Source organism: Ovis canadensis, chromosome 17, assembly GCF_042477335.2.
Source record: "Ovis canadensis isolate MfBH-ARS-UI-01 breed Bighorn chromosome 17, ARS-UI_OviCan_v2, whole genome shotgun sequence".
Classification (NCBI taxonomy): Eukaryota; Metazoa; Chordata; class Mammalia; order Artiodactyla; family Bovidae; genus Ovis; species Ovis canadensis.
Window position 1 is genome coordinate 82783838 of NC_091261.1, and position 12127 is coordinate 82795964.

General features: G+C 67.6%; 1 protein-coding gene and 1 long non-coding RNA gene across 2 annotated transcripts; one reads left to right on the forward strand and one right to left on the reverse strand.

The window, feature by feature from the left end:
- Positions 1-4259: 4259 nt before the first annotated feature.
- On the reverse strand, positions 4260-7201 carry SLC25A1 (solute carrier family 25 member 1). Its single transcript, XM_069558465.1, has 9 exons — positions 6888-7201; positions 6560-6667; positions 6386-6485; positions 6155-6293; positions 5694-5778; positions 5444-5548; positions 5236-5351; positions 5063-5136; positions 4260-4863 (listed from the first exon to the last, which is right to left on the reverse strand). Exons 1-9 carry the CDS (start codon positions 6970-6972, stop codon positions 4749-4751), a joined length of 927 nt encoding a protein of 308 aa, XP_069414566.1. The 5' UTR covers positions 6973-7201; the 3' UTR covers positions 4260-4748.
- Positions 7202-7417: 216 nt separating this feature from the next.
- LOC138422893 (uncharacterized) lies at positions 7418-11753 on the forward strand. The gene is made up of 3 exons (XR_011250052.1): positions 7418-9890; positions 11100-11225; positions 11399-11753. It is a non-coding gene; the product is annotated as an uncharacterized lncRNA (long non-coding RNA).
- Positions 11754-12127: the final 374 nt, after the last annotated feature.

Genomic DNA, 12127 nt, shown 5'->3' on the forward strand with positions numbered 1-12127 from the left:
TTAGCACCCGGGTTAATCTGCTTTGGCCGCTCAATTGTCAGCGGGCCGCTCGCGTGGTGGACCCCTCGGTGGCGTGGCCGCGGGACCTCTGCAGTCCAGCACGGGGGCCGGTCTCGATTTCCCCAGCGGTCACCGGGCCAAGCCTGGCCCCGAGTCCCAGAGGGCGGGATGAACCCCTCGGTCCCTCAGACCAACGGGCTCCGCGTGCACTTGGCCCAGAAGGCTGGAGTGGGGCCCGGCTCTTGGCCGCAGCCTGTGCTGGGGACCAGGGCGCACTGGCCCCTGCCCATTCGCGAGGCCCCCGCCTTTCCGGCCAGCTCCTCCTCTGCACTCCCGGCTGGCCCTCAGGTGTGGTTCTGCAGCAAGGCACACCCTCCCCACCCCGCAAGGCCAGGGTGCCGGTACTGTAGACCAAAGGGAGGCTGCCCGAGGCCAGGAAGGAGCCCCTGTCTGCAGACCCTCCGTCCCTCCCGCGGTCCCACCCCAGGATACGGACCCCCAGCCCCGGCGGACGTGGTCTCGCTAGCTGCTTCCCCAACCCCAATCTTCAGCTCCCTCACTGAGGGGGCCGGGGGTGGGGGCTGTGCAGACTTGGCTCTCATAGGTCGCAGGCAGGCTGTGTCTCTGCCTGGGTTTTCCCATCTGAGGAGCGGGGCTGGCCGGAAAGAGGAATGGTGCGGGTGTGCTACAGCTGTTTGCTGGAGGGGCGCACCCCCGGCCCCACTAACGACGGGCTCCGGGGGTGGGGGACTCGGCGGGGTGCGCCTGCACCACGAGGCTGCCCCAGCCTCCTCCTCCTCCCTGGCGATGGGATGGGGCATGGCCCCCGCGCCCCACTCGAGCCCGCGCGTGGGAGCAGGTGCCCGGACTGCAGCTGGCCAGCAGCGGGGAGGCTGGCGGTCCTCGCGGCCCCACCCCGTGACCCTGTCCTTTGTCCCTTGGCTGGCACTAGGGACTCGGGAGCCAAAGGTTGCGCGGGAGGGAGACACGGGCGCGAGCCCCGGGCCAGCGTGTCAGGGGCGCCCGCGGCGGCGTCCAGCGGGAGCAGTGGGTCATCGGGGAGGGTGGGCGATCGCGGTAGCGCCGGACAAGCCCCAAGCGTCGGGGGTCGGCCAGACAGGTACCGCACGAGCGGAGGTCCAAGCGCATGCGCGGGTCCGCGCCGCCCGGCGCGCCATGACGCCATCAGCGCGCGCCGCCCGACTTCCGGGCGCCGGCGGCCCCGCCCCCACAGCCTCGGCCCCGCCCTGCGGGCGCCAGCGGCCGGCGCGTCGCTCCCGCGTCGCCGGTGACTGCGCCCGGGGGTGGGGCTCCTCCCTCGCGAGCGGGCCTGGAGGGCCTTTTTCGTGTCTGCGGGCTTCCGGGTCGACCTTGAGCCGACGGCCCCGCGGGCGCCGTTCCCCCCGCCCCGGGTCACACAGCTGTGAGGGGGGCGTCCCAGGGCCGTCGGCTCAAGCTCGACCGGCCGGAGGGGGCCTCCTGGAGAGCGGCCGCGGGCCGACGGGCGGCGGGTCCGAGAGCTTGAGCCCGAGGCCGGTTTTCAGCCGGGGGCTGGGCGGCGGGCCGCCGCAGGCGTCTAAGCACAGGGGCTGGGATGGCCCTTGCCTGGAGGCCACCTGGGAGGCAGCCTCTCTGGCCGCGGGGGCCCTCAGGCCCGGCCAGTGGGGGAGTAGATGGGTGTGGCCGGCCCGGGCGACGATGGGCGGGGTGGCATCGGGGCCTGGCCCAGTCCACGCAGGCGAGGTGGTGCTCGGGTAGTCCCAGGTGGGCGTGCGAGGAGGCGAGCTACCAGGCCACGGCCAGGGCCCGCCGTGTTTTCCCTGGGTCACGCGCTGGTCGGCCTAGGCCACGTCTGTCCGCGGCCCTAGCTGTTGTCTCTGGTCCTCCCGCGGTCCTTTTCTGTCCCTTCTCTGCTGTGGCCGCCTCTCTCTCTCTCTCTCTTTGGCCCTGTTCCCAGATCTTGAGGCGGCAGGTCCTCAGGCCCCCGGATTCTGTGCAGAGAATCTGAGAACACGTAGGAAGTAGAATGTCAGTGAGGAAAGTAGTCTGGCATCCTCAACTCTGATTGCCTGCTGTGAAGGCTGAGGACAACCCGAAACGCGGAATTCTCTTTGTTGGCCGGAAGGGGAGAGGACCCGTGGTCAGGAGCGATTGTGTGTGTGTGCTAAGCTCTGACTGCCGTTCATCACCTACACAAGGACATGGAGAAACCCAGGGGATGCCTGTCGGGTAGTGGTGGAGGGGAGGGTTCAAAGAGTCGGGCAGGGGGCCCTGCCTAGAGGGCGGGTAGGACACCCCTCCTCAGCCACACAGTTGTGAGATGGGGCTGGGAGTTGGCCAAGACCTGCCCCTGGGATGGCCACCATCTCACCCTTTGCTCCCTTGGCCTGTCTCTGAGGCCATTGTCCTGGGCACACTTCCTGATGACCCCAGGCTCAAGACGATGCCAGGTGGTGAAGGTTGCTTAATGCTGAGTGGCTTCCAGCTGGGCTCAGAGGTTTCTGGCTGTGGGCCGGATACCCTGACCCAGAGTCTGCACTCAGCTGACAACTGTGATAATGCAGGCACAGCTGCCCCAGCGTTCTCCCCGACCCTGGCCTGTGTGCCCAGGTTGGCCAGGGTGGGGCGGGGAGAACCACCCTGGAAGTGGAGTTTTCACCTCTCTGCTGCTCAAAGTTCTGCCCACATCACTCTGCCCCTTGGCCCAGGGCTGCAAGGGCAGCGTCCCCTGCCACTGGTTTCCTCCCTGCGGCTTCCCAGGCCTTGATGAAGTGCCCGGGGCTCTCTGCAGACACCTGCCTGCCCCTCTAGCCACTCTGCACTAGGTCACTTCCCTCCGGCTTTGCTGACATTGTCTCAGACAGTGCCCCAGCCCCGCTTCCCTCAGGTCTCCGCTGCAGGACTGAGGCTTTCAGTAATCCCACCTTCTGTCAACAGGTGGTGTAGGTGGGGGTCAGGTGGCTTCTCCACACTCACAGCCCCAGGGGACGCAGGCCCAGGTCCACCACCTTTTCCAGCTGGGCCCCCTGCTGTCCACCTTGTGCTCTGGCACAGGCGAGGGGGCCCTGCCCCTCCTGGGCACAGGTCCCAACACTTTCCTTCTGGCTGAGTGCAGCCCAGCCCCTTCTTCCTTATGAAAGGAGGTGGGGACAGGGCTGGGGGTGCTGGTAGGCCATCTGAGCAGACGCCACTCCTGAGGTATCTGTGGCAGCGTCCCCTTGGGCCCAGCGCTGGGGCCCCCCACATGCAGGAACTCGCTGGGAGCCCGGGGCCCTGCTGAATCTCCCCGCGGGCTCCCTCTGCAGAGTGTGTTCTGAGCACCCTGCCGACACTACAGTGCTCCTCGTAGCCCACAGGGCTGGGCCATTTCACAGGTCGGAAGTGGAGGTTAGGCAGCTTGCCTCAGCCTGTGAGCAGCCAAGCTTTGTTGCCAGGCCCTTTCTCCTCCCTCTCCTGTGAGGTGAGGGCACAGTTTGGTCCCTGCACCCGTCAAACCCACCCTTGGCGCCCAGATCTACCTGACTCCAGGGATCCAGGCGCTGTGGGGGCTCTCCCCTGAAGGGAACAGCTCCACGAGTGGGGCTTGGCTGCTAATTGAGCCAAGTCCTTTGTGTTGCTTTTGCTGCGGGGTCACTTGGACCAGAAGGTCCCTCTGCCCCCACACAGCCTGGGGCACCTCCTCCACTTGGCTCGCAGGTGGTTTCCAGCCAGATCTGCGCCAGGGGGACCCTCTGGTTCAAGGCTCTCTGGCCCCTGTGCTGGGCTGGGCTCCCAGCTGTGCCTGGGCCCTGGGGGGAGGTGGGCTCCGGGACGGGGGACACCTTACTCGGAAGTTCAGTGCTGTGGGTTAGGGCCTCAAGTGCCCACCACCTCCCAGCCTTGGCGAAGCATTAAGGGCCTCCTGCTCAGTCTCAGGGCCCCAGAAGATGGTCACCCCAAAGCAGTTCCGTGAGGAGGCCACCAGGAAACCATGAGGGGGTGAGGTGGGCCGGGCCCCAGGCTGCAGGGTGGACGAGAGCCCCTTCTCCAGGCCCGACCACCTGCTGCCCGCCAGATGACCCCCAAGGACATGCCCTCTGGCTCTCCTGCAGGATCTTGCCTCCTGGTCACAGGCAAGGCCTGGCGCCAGGCATCCCGGGGGTTGGCGCCATGCCACAGCTTGCTTGCCCACCAGCCCGTCTGGCCCCCTGGCAGTGTCCTTTGTGAGGCGTGGGCACCACTGCCCACCCACACGTGGGCTCACAACAGGGACAGGAGGCTGCGACAGGGCCCGGTTTATTGCCTTGGAAGGGCGGTCCTGAGAGTGGGAGGTGCCACCCTGTCCTGGGCGGAGGGAGGGCCCGAGGGCCACTAAGGCCAGTGGCGGGAAAAGCGGGGGCCACGCAGCCCCTGGAATGCAGTGAGGCCAGGCTGAGGCCCGGAGGCAGCTGTGGTGGGCCGGGGCACTGCCCCTGCTGCCCAGGGTGGAAGGCACCGGGCTGGGACATGACCCCGGCCACACGGGCACCCCGGGTCACAGGACACGGAACACAGAACACGGGCACACAAGCACAGGGACGAGTGGGCACAGATCCACAGGCCAGAGGCACACCCAGTCTCAGCTGGACACACAGACACCGTGGTGGCCACACACGGACCGAGGACACCGAGGCCACGGAGTGCACGGGACAGGGAAGGGGCCTTTTGGCACGACTGCACTGGAATTGTAAGAAGGGGGCGCTGGGGGCGGCCCGCGGGGACCCCAGGGCTCAGTCCGTCTTCCACACTTTGTTGAGAAGCTTCACCACCTCGTCGTAGATGATGAACACGATGGCCACGTCCAGGCAGACCCGGCCGAGGCGCGGGACAGTCCCCTTGTAGAACCTGGGGAGGGGGGCGGTGGGAGGACAGGTGAAGGCGCGGCTGTGGACGGGGCGGGGGTGGGGGAGGCGTCAGAGACTGAGAAAGCAAGAGCGGACCCTTTTGGGGATGCTCAGAGCAGGGCACCGGGGTTCGGGTGGCGTGGGTGGAAGGGGGGGAGGGCCTGGGGTGCAGAAGGCAGCGCCGCCCCTCGCCCACTCACGCCTTGAGCCCCTCGTTCCTCAGGATCTGCAGGCCGCAGTCCCACGTGTTCCGGTACTTGTGTGCTTCCAGCCCCTGCAGGACACCAACAGCCAGGAGCCTCGGTAACCGGTCCCGCCCCAGGCCCCGCCCCGCCCCCAGGGCCCCGCCCCGCCTCCAGGGCCCCGCCCCCACCTGCATCCGGGTCTTGATCACGTCCAGCGGAGTGTTCCCGAAGACACTGGCTGCGCCCGCGATGGCTCCGAACACACCAGTGATCAGCGGGTTCATGGGTTTGCTGGGGTTGTCCCCTGGATGGGGGTGAAGGCTGGGGTCAGACGGGGATAGCGGGCGAGGGCAAGGCTCCAGACCTGGGGGGGGGGGTCTTGGGGCGCAAACACACCTCGGTACCAGTTGCGCAGGGAGGTCATAACGAAGAAGCGGATGGCCTGGTTGGATCCCTGCTTCAGCACGGTGGCCGTGAGGCCTTGGTACGTCCCCTTCAGCCCTGGGGCAAGCAGGCACGGCCGTCACACCGACGGCCTCCCGGACGGACGCAGGAGCGCCAAGGCAGGAGGCGCCGGTGGTGGCCCTGGGCAGCCTGGCCCACGTCCCTGACCTCCCCCACCAGAGGGCAAGGCCGAGCGGCTCACCTTGTTCCCGCACGATCTCCCTGACCCCGTGGAAGAATCCTCGGTATTTAGGGCTGGCAGACGTCTGGTCATGGATGAATTTCACCTGAGGAAGAGGCGGCAAGGCGCTGGCTCCCAGGGGTCAGGGTGCGGGCGCACCTGGCCGCCTTACAGAGGAGCCTCTGCCCTTATGTTTACTAGTTTTTCAAACGACTTAGGCAGCAGACACGCGTTACCTTGTTTTGTGCTACGTTTTTTTAAGGCAGTGTTATCCTCCCACTGCCTCGAGGAGAGAGTCCAGCCCCCAGGAGGCTCTTCCGGCGGGCTTTCTGCGCCGGGCTCCCCGGGAGACTCCTGCCCACCTCGACGGTCTCCGCGGGGCAAGACCCCTAACCACCTCGACAGTCTCCGCGGGGCACAATGCCACCACCCCGCCGCGCCAGTGCTGTCTCAAGCCTTGTCTCCTACGGGGACCTGCCTACCTTGATGGTCTCCATGGGGCACACGACCACCACGGCCTCGGCCACTCCGGCGCCCAGGCCGCACAGCAGCCCGCGCGTGCTGTCCAGCCGTCCCTGGTCGTCCCGCATGTGGTTGCTGAGAAATTCGAACGTCCCGAACCTGGGGCGGGAGGTTGAGGCGTGAGACGGGCCGCCGCGGGGCCGGGGCTCGCTCCCTCCCTCCCGCGACCCCCGGGGCCCGAGCCGCCTCACCTGACGGCCGCCTTGGGGATGGAGCCGTAGAGCAGGGAGCTGAGGCCGCGGTACAGGCCCAGGACGCCATGGCTGCGGACTGTCTGCCGGACGCAGTCCCCTGGGGGAGGGGGCGGTCAGCGGCCCCGCCGGCCCCGGCCGGCCCGCCCGCCCCCGCCGGCCGCCCCCCCTCACCGATGCCCCGGTAGCGCGGCGGGTGCGAGCGCTCGTCCAGCTGCAGCTGCGTCTTCACGTACTCAGTGGGGAAGGTGATGCAGATTTCAATGCCGCCCGCCAGGCCGCCTGCGGGGAAAGACCGGGACCCGGACGGCGCTGAGAGCCCCTCCCCCGCCCGGACTCTGCCCGCCGCCCGGGGACCGGGCCCGCGCCTCCCCCGCCCCCGCGGTCCCGGCGGGGCGTCCGGAGGGCGGCGCCTGCCCGGAAGCGCGGCGGAGCCGGTATCCCGGGCCCGCCTGGAAGCGCAGCGGGGTCGAGGTCCGAGTGCGCGGTGCGCGCGCCCCACCTGCCAGGATCGCCTTCCCCGGGTGAGTGAGTGCGGCCTTCCCGGGCGCGGGCGCGGCGGCCGCCAGAGCGCGGGGTGCGGGCATGGCGGGCGGGCGGGGCGGGGGGCCCGGCGGCGGCGGCGGCGGCCTCGGGTCCGAGCTCTAGCGCTCGGTCGCGGCGGCGGCGGCGGCACCGGTTATGGGCCGGGGCGGAGCCGCCGCTTCGGCCCAGGGCTCCGCCCCGCGTGGTCCGAGCCCGGCCCCGCCCCCAGCCCGCCCCGAGCTCGCGGGAACGTGCGGCCGGGCGGTCCTGCGGCCGAGCCAATGGCCGCGCGGCCCTGCCCGGCCCCGCCCCGAGGACCCGCCCCCGGCCGGGCGGCCCCGCCCCCGCCCCGAGGATCCGCCCCCCCTCGCCCGGGGGGCGGGGCCTCCTCTCACCCGACTCGCCGCGCGGTCGCCGCGCCCCCCCCAGGACTCGGGGCTCCGGGGAGCGGGGACACGCCGACTTTCATTTAACGTGCAGGGCTCACGCACTGCCCAGCGGGTCCACAACGTGACCCGGAGGGGCAGCTCCCCCGGCGTGGAGTGGGCAGGGCTCCCTGCCCCGGCGCCCGGGAGTCCTCGCGCTCCACTCCCCAGGAGGGCGGACTCCAGCCAGAGGGCCCGGGCGGGGGGGAGTCCACCTCTTGCGGTTGCTTCGAGCAGCCCGTGGCCGCCCCGGGCTCCGGCGGGGCCACCACTCACTGGACTCCGGCAAAATAAACTACGCCCGGGCGTTCCCCGCCCCCCCCCACCCCCCCCCCGAGTTGTCTGTGCTTCCTGGTGAGGCGCTCCTTGGGGAGGTTAGGGACCCGTAGAGGGCAGAGCTGCGCTCGGGAGCCCGCGGGGGAGCCGGCGGCCGGCGAGGGAGAGGCCCCGGTGGTGAGCAGAGCTCCTTCTGCCCCTGAGCAGCCAGGGGCCCAAGGAGCAGGGTGTCAGGCCAGCCCTGAGCACACAGAAGCCGCAGGGACATGGGCCTTGTTGTGGGGCCCCACCCAGGCACATACTTAGCCGAGCCTGCTGGGTCCAGGCATGCCCAATCAAAATAGTAAGAAACAGGCTGACCCTTCGTGCTGGGCAGAGAGGAGATGTGGTGGGAGGCCTGAGGCTCGCGGACTGCCTGCCCACACAGCTGGCAGGTGTCCCTGCTGCAGCCTCCTACAACCACCCTGTCTGAGCGAGGGCACGCCGTCCACGCCGCTGCCCAGAGCCAGGCCAGCGGAGCCTCACTGCATGAGGGGGCCAGCCGGGGCCGGAACATCGGCACTTGCAGCTGGGCAGCTGCCGGGCACGAGGGGCAGCGACCCTGGAGCACTGACCCTTCCAGTTCCGCAGGCCTGCCCCGCCTGGAGCCCAGCTAGGGGAGGGCGCAGCCAAAGGGTTCCCCACTCTCCTCCCCTCCCCTCCCCCCCGGGGAAAGGGGACTGGGGCTACCAGCTGCCACCTACCACGCAGGAGTGGGGTGGGGCCTCAGGCTTTCTGGGGTGCCCAGTCTGGCCATCTGTGAAGAGCGAGGAGTGCTGAGTGCCCATACAACAGGCTGTGTGCGTGCCAGGGGCACGCAGGAGTACACAGCCCACGCGAGAGGAGAGCAGAGGACAGGCGCCCGGGCTACCCACCATGACGTCCGCAACCAGGCAGAGATGGGGTGGTGGCCTGATGAACCCCAGCCTCCGCTGCGGTCTTGGGCCTTCAAGCGGGCACTAGGCCACCAGGGCACTGGAGCGGTGGCCTTTGACCAGGGGTCACGAGTGCAGCACTGCCTGGCTTCAGCCAGCCCAGGCCGCCCACCCCTCCTGAGACCAGCCACCTGGGCTAGGGGTGGTCACGCACCGTGTTCTCAGGGCAACAGCAACTGTGTGCCTGGGACCCCACACATGCACTGGGTGAGAAGACTCATGTCCGGCGTGTGCCCAGGTCTGGGAGGGAGCTGGCCGGCTGGCCAGAGCAGAGCCAGCCCCACCCTTGCTCCACGGGAGCTGTGCCCACGGCTCCCCGGGTTCCCAGAGGGTGCGCCCTCAGCAGGTGGGGGGCCCAGGGCCTGGGTCGCTGCTGGCAAAGGAGGGGCCCCTCAGCACTGTCCAGTCGGCCTGGCCGCCCTTCAGCTCATCCCAGAGCAGCTCCTGTCCTGCTTTCCGGCCGCTTCCCCTTTGGTCTCCACAATCGCCGGTGATAACCCTGTTCCTGACGTTCAGGCCCCAGAGCAAACAGTTCACCTGGGCTCCGGTCACCCCACCGCCTGTCCACGTGCACGCGGAGATGGCCACCCCCGCCCGCCACAACCAGCACCAGGCCCTGACCTCCGGCTCTCCTGACCTCCGCGTCCCGCTGCAGAGACCCCTCTTGAAACACAGGGCGAGCCCCTCCCTCGAACATCCCCCGTCTCAGACCCTGGATTTCTCCCGGAGTTGCCTTGACAGTCCCTCCCTGTGAAGCACTCCGGCCCCCACCCGGCACATGTCACCCCCTCCAAACACTACCCCCTGTCAGCCAACATCGCCGAACACGGATCCGACCCAAGAAGGTTTTCTGTTTTGCCCACTGATAACCACTGTCTGGAATAATGCCTGACACGCAGTAGGGGCTGGAATGTTTGCCAAACGGACAGTGTTTCAGTTAAAAGCCTCAGGGCGGCTCAAACACCCTTCCTGTTTGCTTTACCGTCTGTTTCTAGGACTTCTGCAAGGCAGGAGAGCGCCTGCCACCAGGCCTCAGTGGTAGCCACCTGCACAGGCCCCCAGCCCTGCAGCTCATTAAGGCCCCTCCAGACTCGTGCCCCCACTGCTGGGGGGGAGGCTGGGGCTTGGAGTCCATGGGGAACGCTTCCCAACAGTCCCCTCCCCAGGCTGCCCGGACCAGGCCGCTCCTGTGACCACAGCCCCATGGAGGCCCATCGCGCCAGGCACGCGCACCGCGGTGTCTCCTGGCCAGCTGTCCAAGGCTGAGTCCACGCACAGCACCCGTGGGAAGGCCCCACCCTAAAGGTCCTGGGCCCCTCCTGGACTCGGGCGCGGCCCCCGTCCCCAGGGCCCCGCGGGGGTGGCTGTGTCTCCGTCAGTGCTGACCCAGTGGTCTCAGCACATCGCCCAAAGGTGGTCCCCAGGGTGGCCCCCGGGCACCGACTGGGCTCCTGAAGGTCCAAGGAGCCGAGAGAAGGCAGGGCACCTCGAAAGCCCAGTCCTGGCCGGCGACAGGGCACAGGCTGGCTCAGCTACACACGCACCACACAACCTCCGTGCCTTCAGCGCCGAGGTGCCAGCAACATGGGCTCCAGCCAGAGGGGCACCCTGGATGCCTACGTGGAGACGTCCCCAGGGCACTGCCAGAGGCGGAGGGCCGGGCCCCACACAGGGACCACCAGCTCCGGCGCTGTCCCACGCAGCTCCCGGACAAGCCAACGTCAGGGCCACACAAGGTTGGGGGACAGAACCCCCCACTGACCCCCAGGCGGGGCAGGCAGTGGAGACAGGGCTAAGGAGCGCCCTGAGCCTCAGGCCCGGTCGGCGGGCGGGGCCGGGCGCAGGGTCTGCGCTGACGATGACCTAAGCGTGCTCGTGCTCCGGCCCGGCTGCCCGCAGAGGCACCGGCAGGAAGCCAAGAAAGAGCCCCTTGTCCTTCTCTCATGTTCTTTAGAACTATGTTTTATTCTGCGGAAATGTTTAGGACTTTAAGTCCCGAGACGGCGTCCCAAGAAACCGAGAGCTGCTGTGAGCAGGCGAGGGCAGGTTAGGGTCTGTAACAAAAGGCAGGGGGTCAGAACGTTGAAAGGTCACTGTGAGTCAGAACCAGATAACCAAGATAGAGAATTTGGCTAGCGCTTCTGTGCACGTGGGACGTGCAAGAGCCTGGAGCCCCTTGTCCCTGAGCAGGAGGAGGCTTCTGCTCCAAACGGCCTCAGGGGCCACTAGGATGGTCATCTTGGGGTGACCGGGAGGGCCCCCCACCAGCTCAGCCTCCCCACCCCCAGCCCCAGAAGCAGGAAACACATGGAAAAGGCTTGGTCTCTGCTCGTGTTTTCTGCGTGAGGTGTCACCAGCCCCCGGGGACCCTTGCGGGCACGCATGCACACACCCACGCACTGACGCCTGTCCTCCTGGGTTCATTCTGGACGGCAGAGCAGGTGGCCTCCGGGCACCTACACTGTTTTAACTAAAATCTTGCTGTTGACTGGATGCTTGGTTTCCACGTTTTAGGACACAAGGCTTCAGACATTCACTGATGCAAGGTCGCTGCACGTCTTCTCAAGCGTTTCCCACACGCGAGATCCCTGGCAGAGGGCTCCACGACCCGCCTGCGTGCTCAGCACAGACGCCAGTGAGGTGACACCACCCCAGACACTGCTTCACGCGTGGGCATCACGTGTACACGGATGCACGCATGATCTGTCCTGTCCGACCCTGTGTGACCCCATGGACTGCAGCCTGCCAGGCTCCTCTGTCCATGGGACTCTCCAGGCAAGAGTACGGGAGTGGGTTGCCATTTCCTTCTCCAGGGGATCTTCCCGACCCAGGGATCAAAGCCTCATCTCCGGCATTGGTGGGCGGATGCCTCTCCACTGAGCCCCCTGGGAAGCCTCTGCCCGCTCATGAGTTCCCTGCTCTGAAGACAATGCCTGGAGCCACGTAACCAACACGGGAGTTCCCCGGCCAGCAGCTATATCTGGTCTCATCACACCTGCCCCTCAGTTTGCAATGACCCAGCTGAGGACCCGGCCTCCCGCCTCCCGAGGAGGAACCGGTCGCAGTCCTGGAGGCCACATCTGGCGGGGCCCAAGGTCAAGTCTAAGCAGAGTCTGAGCTCTCTGTGAACTATTTTGCTTTCCTTGGATAACAGCCTTTATACAGACACATCTTGAGTGCTTTATCAAGAACCCTCTCCATGCTTTTAGAAGCTGGGGTAGCCCTCTCTGTGGTCCTCAGCCCTGTGCCCGCTGGCCCAGCCCGCGGTCGGCCAGGGCAGGTCGGGCCCTTGGGAACGGGGTCTCGCTTCCTTACACATTCTGTCGTGTTTCCACAATGAGCTCATCGCTTGCTTCGGCGTTTTCCACCAGGCTCCCTCGAAGCTTTGGTGCATAGGTTCTCCCGAAGAGGATGTGTGTTCACCTCCTGCAGAAATCGGAGAGGAGAGGGCACTGCCTGGCAGCAACCGTTTTAAATGAAAGTCCTGGGACGTCCCTGGGGGTCCCGTGGTTGAGGATCCACCTTGCGATGCCGGGGACACT

Coding starts and splice junctions, on each gene's coding strand:
- SLC25A1 (XM_069558465.1), bottom strand. CDS start 6,972: ATGCCCGCACCCCGCGCTCTGGCGGCCGCCGCGCCCGCGCCCGGGAAG. Junction 6,486..6,559: donor GCCGCGCTACCGGGGCATCG/GTGAGGGGGGGC, acceptor CCCCTCCCCCAG/GGGACTGCGTCCGGCAGACA. Junction 4,864..5,062: donor AGGAACGAGGGGCTCAAGGC/GTGAGTGGGCGA, acceptor CCCCCTCCCCAG/GTTCTACAAGGGGACTGTCC.